Source organism: Perca flavescens, chromosome 7 (assembly GCF_004354835.1).
Source record: "Perca flavescens isolate YP-PL-M2 chromosome 7, PFLA_1.0, whole genome shotgun sequence".
Lineage (NCBI taxonomy): Eukaryota > Metazoa > Chordata > Actinopteri > Perciformes > Percidae > Perca > Perca flavescens.
Genome location: NC_041337.1, coordinates 7,944,930 through 7,952,967, shown reverse-complemented (window position 1 = coordinate 7,952,967; position 8,038 = coordinate 7,944,930). Strand labels below are relative to the sequence as shown.

Sequence of the window (8,038 nt, the reverse complement as noted above, 5' to 3'; positions counted from 1 at the left end):
CAACACCACTGCTATTGCAGAGGCCTGGGCTCGGCTTGACCACAAGTTTGATCTGATGTACTCTAAGCGCGCCTTTGTTCACTGGTATGTGGGTGAGGGGATGGAGGAGGGAGAGTTCTCTGAGGCCAGAGAGGACATGGCAGCTCTGGAGAAGGATTATGAGGAGGTTGGAGTCGACTCTATTGAGGGGGGGGGAGAGGAGGACGGAGAGGAATATTAAAAGGTGCTAGTTAAACAGGAAACAATTGATTCCATTCTGTCTTAAATATGTTCTAAAACTGTTTTATTAATTACCAGTTTGGCTGTTCAAAATAAAACTCCTGTAGGACCAGAGGGGACATCAGCATGTTTATGGTTGGAGTTAACGCATTGGAAGGTGAGGAAGAGGAGTATTAAAAGAGACAAAGCATTAGCTAGTTAAACAGGAAACAATTGCTACAAAGGCTACAAAGGCATTCCACTGTTAGTCTTCCAAATAAGAGTTAGGTTGTTCTAAGTGAATACAAAAAAAAAATGCTGACAGCTGTAGTGTGTGTGTGTGTACACACACACTAGGGCTTTCAGCATTAATGAGTTATTTGCGACGCGATTAAAGACCGAGAATAATGCGTTAATTTTTTTTTTACTCTCATGCCGCCATTTATTAATTTATTTTCACTTCACTCGGCTTGGCGTCATGCAGCATAGCAACAGGCTGCTATTTTGACCCTTTGCCACACTTTGCCATACTTCCTCGTAACAGATCCTGCTGCAGCAGCAACAGCAACGCAGATTTCGGTGCCTCATTCCGGTGCCACTGATATGCCTGCACTTCTCTCCGATGCTCTGAAACAGACGTTACAGGAAACAGAAAAATCGCTACACGTAACGCTAGTTAACACTACACTCGACAGCAGCTAATGTTAGCCTACCGTTAGCTAGTAGCTGGATTAAACACGGTTACAATGCTGACAGCTAAAGCTAAACGGTGTAAAGTTTGTCAGTATTTCACTGTAGAGGATTTTGACACTGGGATGTAACAATCTGCAGCTGCTCCTTGAAGGAAAAACACAGACGGTGCGTTCAATGAAACTGGTAACCTACACCGTTGTGGTGCATTCAAAGTTATTGTTAAATGCCTTTTTCCCATCTGGTGATTGTTTTTGTCGTTCAACAGCTATTTACTAGTGAAATAAGTTATAGTTATATTATTATTAAATCATTTAATTTTGACCATATGGCCTTAGCAACAAACAAGCCCTTCTTTAATGTCGCCAACTGTTAGTACCCTTATTTTAACTTTCTTAAAAAGTATCTGTTCAGGCACCGTTAAGGCACTGGTACCGATTTAAAAGTACTGATTTAAAAGTACCGCTTTAGCACCGGTATCCAAACCAAACTATACCCAACCCTAATATTGACTCTAGATTCAAATGTGTGACTAGATTCACACATTTTTCTTTTGTTTACAGTAAATAAATAAATAATAAACACAAATCTTAAAATCAAGTTCATAAAGTAACTCTTTGCATTCTTTTGATTCCCAATCAATATACCCTGGTAATAATTGCTTTACATTGTTAATATGTACTTAAAGAGTTCTCAAATGCAAAATATGCAGAATTTTAATCATTTGATAAAACATTAACTATAGAAATTCAGCGATTAATCACAATTGTTGTGACAAAAAAACAAAAAATTGTTTGACAGCCCCAATATATACCAGTTTGCTCTTAATAAATTTCCTGTAACATGAAGTTGCCTGTCTTTTATTTATCTTACTTTGGGGGGGCGGGGTTAAGAATGAAAATCCTCCTGTCTGTTTATTGTAATCGTATAAGTAAACACATTTTTACAAATAGGTGTACACCAATAAACATGTCACGTTTTGCAGAATAAATACAGTACCAACAGTGTTTACGTTAAACTTTAACGTAAACACTTTGAGCTAAATGCTAACATAGCATGCTGACGTTTAACCGGTGTTTTCCCGTGTTCACAGTATTAGTTAAGTGTGTTGCCATGCTAACAGTTGGTAATTAGCAGTAAACATAAAGTACAGCCGAGGCTCATGGGAACGGCATGAGTTTCTGCAGGGTAGGCTGACCACGAGCTACGAGGTTGGGAAACGAAGGTTTCTGCTCCTGTAGAAGCCAGAAGTCCGTATGAGATAAATCTGATAAAAACCTGTTTTAGTCGAGATCTTGTGGAGAGAAACTACACTACCCACAATTCTAAGCATAACAGTGATGGCTCCGATCGGTCCAGCCCTCTGTTACCATGGAAATGTTTACAGAACCCGTGAACGGCTACAGCGAGTTTCTGCCGTTGAAGTCTGATAGTTTCTGTACACGGTGTCACTGCCCGATGTGAGTATGCTCAGATTTAAACTGTTTACAGCATAACGTGTCGTACTGAAATTTGTGAAATCCGTAAAATAATAAACTTTTCTCTTTACATACAATAACGAGATGGAAATCATTTCGAAATCTAATTGTTTGATAGCTAACGTTAGCTCAAAATGCCATTCAAGTGACAGCCTTTGTTGTTATATAAAAACTTTATTGCAGACCCAGGTCCATACAAACACACAATCGGCATAAAAAACATAAAAGATATACAAAAATACACAACAACTACACATCAACCCATAGGATATACAGGCTATTGCACCAATGCTGTCTTAACCTGGAAGTGTATCTATAACAGCTTTTCACAGGGCTGACTAAAGCTTAAATTATGTGGTTCTCTGACTTGTCCAGTCGACACCTGAAACTAAACATCAGCTGTCTTAAGAGTGCCTCACAGGTTGGCACTCTAGTGGACACAAACAAATGACTGGCACTATGCCACCTAGGGACACGGAGCAGCAGCCTCATTGCATCATTGTATGCTACCTTAAGCCTCTGCATACTTTTTTTTCTTATAGTTAGACCACAATTGAGCAGTGTATAGCGGTGTGATGTAAGTTCTAAACAAAGAACACTTCAGAGTCAGAGCACATGGAAAACTTCCTTATAAGCATGTTAGCCTGAGAGTAAATGTACAGCGCTGTCGGTAAAGGTCTTTGTCATCTGTCCAGTCATCAGATATGACATGACCTAAATATTTAAGTTCCTCACACACAGTAAGAGGACTATCTGACAAATAAAAGGTCGGAAAAATTGATTTCCTGTCCTCATCGCTTCTATCATTATGTGACTTTTCTTAGCATTGTACTTTGTCATAATCAAGGCCATACTGAGAGCACACCTTCAGCATCTGCTGCAGCCCAGCACTATATGGACCGAGCAGGACCAGGTCGTCTGCATACATAAGATGAGTAACAATAGTGTTGCCCACAAGACAGCCGGTTTTTAACCTATTTAGCTGATTTGATAATTCATCCATATAAACATTAAATAAAATAGGAGACAGAATTCCTCCTTGCTGCACTCCGTTATTAACACAGAATGGAGCAGATACAACATTATCCCATTTAACCTAAAATGTTTGGTGGGCATACCAAAATGCTAAAATTCTCACTAACAATTTAGGGGCACCACTATCTAGCAATTTTTCAAACAATCGTTCATGATTAATTCTATCAAATGCCTTTGACGCATCAATAAAACATAGGAATACAGATGAATTTAGACCTGTGTACCTGAACACAATCTCTTTAAGAGCATAGATACACAGGTCAGTTCCATGTTTTCTTTTGAACCCAAATTGATTGTCAGTAGTAAGGACATACATTTCTAGCTTTGTTAACAATATTCTCTCCAGTACTTTCGACAAGGTACTGGCTAATGCAATTGGTCAATAATTGTCAATACTATTGAGCTTACCAAACTTGTCTTTAAGCACAGGTACTAACATTACAGACATTATAGCATTTGGCAGAACACCATGAACCAGACAACCATTAAAGCACATGGAAAGCAGAGGGCAAAGCTTATGGCTGGCATATTTTAGATGTTCTGCAGTAATACAATCCATACCGCAGGCTTTATTGTTATCCAACATATGAATAGCATCATAAATGTCTAATGCCCTAACGATCATATCTGCTGAGAAATCAATATGTTCATGATTGATTTTAACTGAATTACTTTTAAGACAATTAAAAAGGTCACTGTAGTGCTTACGCCAAAGCTCAGCTATTTTTTCTGGGCCACCAACCCCTTCAATATCAACCGGTAAGGTTGTTTTATTATTATTCATTACTTTAACCTCCTTCCAAAAGTCATTAAGGTTATTATTCTGTAGCTTTCTAGCTAACGAGTCTGCTCTCATCATGTTTTCATTTTTCTTAATAAAACGGAGTGCATACTTAACTTTAGCATTTGTCAATTTTTTCCTATCCAACAATACTCCATTTCTAGGCCTACCTGCCTCTGACCAGAGTCTAAAGGCCTCTCTTGCCTTAGCATACTGCTCAGCCACAAACTCATTCCACCCAGGTCTGATGTTAAGTACCTTACATTTACTTTTACAAAAGGGTTCACTAGAAGCATTAAGACATTTCACAATAACATCATACATGGCACAAAGTTTTTCAGCATGTTGCACATCCTTACAATTCATATCTGAACACATTAGGGCCTCACGAGGCAGGGCAATATTATTTAAGAGACTTTCCGTTCGCAGTGAATATCCAGCCACCACCTCTTTGCTCAGTTTTGACCAGTCCAGTTTACTTGAGAAAGCAACGTTATTATTTCTGGACAGCAAAACTTCTGCAGGTGTACTGCAAATAAGGATTTGCTATCAGACATGTCAGCATTAAAATCCCCCATAACATAGACACAGGATGAGCTGTTATCCTCTATGAATGAATGAATAAAAGCTAACCTGTTCAGAAATTCATCCTCATGCTCATATGATTCATACGGTGTATAAATATTTAAAATAATACATTTCTTTTCATTACAATTACACTCTAGTCCAACTGCCCAGTCAACATTTAGACGCACCACCTTCACCACTGAGTCATATTTGATGTTCCACAGTATGGCTACACCACCAGCTGTCCTACCTCGAGCCAGCCTCATACTGAGGTCGGTAGTGGACTCTCCAGCCCCATGGAAGTTCATGTGTATAGTGTTCAACTTATCTAAATCTTGTTTTGCCAGCCAGGTTTCTTGCAGGCATAGAATATCACATTCATCCAGCAATGTGTCCACAACCAGACGCCTTGATCTATCAGTAGCAGTGTGACCTACTCGCAGTCCGCGAGTGTTGTATGAAACAACACGCATCTAATGTTTTTATTTGCTCCCAACGGAGCAGCTGGCCTTCATCCCGTCCTCGCCCACACGTGGAATAGGTACCGCAGCATAGTTACCGTGCAGCAGCCCCTCGTCTCGAGAACGAGGGGCATCCTGATCTGGACCAGACGGGCCTCCTTCTGCTCCTCTAGGGCGACGAGGCTCATAGTAGCGTCGGACAGAAGACCCAACGGGCCAAAGCTGCGGGTCGTACAGCTCCGCCACATCATTACATTCAGCGGAGATACAGAAAGAGCTGAATCTACTCTGTGTCGTCTCTATTTTGCTACATGTCACTTCCCGGCCCAGTTTCATTTTTAAATACTCACTGAGAGTATTGACATCTACACTGAGATCAAACTTTGTAGCAAATACCTTTACCATCTTTGTTTTGACAGCCAGTATATTGCTAACCACACCAGTCCCGATTATGCCGGTTTTCTTTCTCACATACCTCGCTGAAGTGTTTGCAATACGAGGTGTAGGGATTCGATGGGCAGGGTTCTCAGGTACCTGCTTCAGTCGTACCTATCCTTTACCACCGTGCTCCATGGAGGGGTCTGCGTTCGTCCCAGGGCTTGGATCTGCAGACTGGGCTGGTTGACTGCCATCGGTCCCGCCAGGCAATACAGTCAACCATCCATTAACCCCAGAAGGAAGGCGGGGGGCAGGATCAGGACCCGGCGGCTTCTCCGTCACAGTCGGGGGAAGTCTTTGGTCCCCTGCGGGAGATCCACCGTTTGTTGTGTGGAAGGAGTTCTGACAAAACTGCCTTTGAAGACTCAATCCGCTCGGAGCTGAAACTGCTCGTTACTATCGCCACAATATCATCGTGACTTAGTGTTCGCATTTTGATCATATTAAAGTTCAGCAACTCATCCTCTACTATGACTCTACCGTCTTCAGTGTGGTAAATCTCCGGTTTAATTCGAGAAAACTGTCGTGTAAACTCTCCCACAGCACGCCGTGCTGCTGCACCGGCCGCCATTGCATCAGAAAAGTCACAGCATCTGTTGTGTTTGATTGCTAACTTATAGCTAGCAGTCATTTCAAAAAGTTTTAGCTATCTAGGATTTGATTGACTGCTAACTTATAGCTAGCAGTCATTTCAAAAAGTTTTAGCTATCTAGGATTTGATTGACTGCTAACTTATAGCTAGCAGTCATTTCAAAAAGTTTTAGCTATCTAGGATTTGATTGACTGCTAACTTATAGCTAGCAGTCATTTCAAAAAGTTTTAGCTATCTAGGATTTGATTGACTGCTAACGTTAGCTCAAAAAGCTGTTAGCATCTTGTAGGCTACTTGTTGCAAAGTGACGCATGCGCGACTCTAATCTGCGCTCGACTCACATCACAACACGGGTTTGTACCTTTGCCTTTTTGAAAAATTTTTTTTTGCGCAAAATTAAATTAAATGTTTTATGGTCACGATTAATCTCGTAGCTGGTTGGCCTGGTTCCTGGCTTAACACTCTTTATATCAGCATTTAATAAAGGGTCACCCGAAATATTGGAAGCGGAAAAAACACTTTCCGGAACCAGAGCAGTTATTAAACTGGGCGGTCACTGTGTAAGGGATAATCACCGAGAGGCAGGGCAATAAACAGTTTGATATGACCGGTAACCTTCCACAAGCCGGGCATATCAAACCGTTTATTGCCCTGCCTTGAGGTGATTATCCCGTTTATTCCCGTTACTTCTTGCTTGCCAGCATAATAAAACAATTCAAATACTTTAAAATTATGCTTTTTCTTATTCGTATTGCATGCTTTTGAGTTCATATCCCTCAAAAAAAAAAAAAAAAAAAAAAGTAGTCCCCTTTAGAACTACGGTGAATAACGTTTCTATAGCAACCACATCAAACATGCATTCCTTATTCCAAATAATTTTTATTTGCAGTGAATGTATGACAGTTTATTACACATAAATGAATCAATAATGTTGTGACAACATTATTGATTCATTTATGTGTAATAAACTGGACATTCCCATTGATTGTAATATTGGGACATATTGAGGGGCATAGGGAAAGATGAATCGGACGAGTTAGGCTGAGAGGATTGCGCAGCTTGAGGGGGGAGAGATGCTTGCTGCGGAGGCCTGCTGGTGTGCGGACAACACCCGACTCCAAACTTTTTTGTCCGTGTTGGATGGGGCCCAGTAGCTTTTGAGGCTGGATTCACACCTGCAAAAAAAATAATAAAAAATGTACATTTGGAGTAGGCTTCATGTTATTATTACCACAATGAATTTATAACCTAGGCTTAGGCTCACCCGTGTCCCGTAACAGACATGATTTGTCTGGACTCCAGCCCGGCCTCAGCCAGACGACGGACAGCCGTGTTTCTAAGACTGTGGTTGGTGTATCTGGTGGTCAGACCAGCTGCTTTGGACAATCGTGGAAGCATGTCCCCCAGGTAGTTCTTCCCCATCGGCTGTGTGGACTACCAGAGATGTGGTTCGGGGTCCTTTAGTGGATGGAGGTAGAAGGCGGTGACACCCGGCGGACGTCTGGCGAGATATTTTTTGAAGCTCAGGACTGGACATCTGGCGTTGCCTGGCTCCGCATACATTGCGCCTCGGAAGTTTTCCTTGTTTGGGTCATTTGAATGTGTGTGGTTCTTCGTCTCCGGATTGAACGACAAACAGCGGGCAATATGCCGGGTTAATGCCCTCCTCCCAGCCAATCAGAATCAAGCATTCTTAAACGAAGTAAAATTCAGTCAACGTTCGGCCTATGTCTGAACCAAATTTCGTGACAATCCCATCAAATGGTTGTTGAGGCATTTCATTCAATGATCCAGCAAC

At 41.3% G+C, this 8,038-nt stretch overlaps 1 protein-coding gene across 1 annotated transcript in view; it reads left to right on the top strand.

The window, feature by feature from the left end:
• LOC114558119 (tubulin alpha-1B chain) overlaps positions 1-333 on the top strand; it is a 3,779-nt gene extending 3,446 nt beyond the window's left edge. The window contains exon 4 of the mRNA XM_028581879.1: positions 1-333. This exon is cut by the window's left edge and continues 761 nt beyond it. Coding sequence (XP_028437680.1) covers positions 1-220 — 220 coding nt within the window. The 3' untranslated portion in view covers positions 221-333.
• The last annotated feature ends 7,705 nt before the right edge of the window (positions 334-8,038 follow it).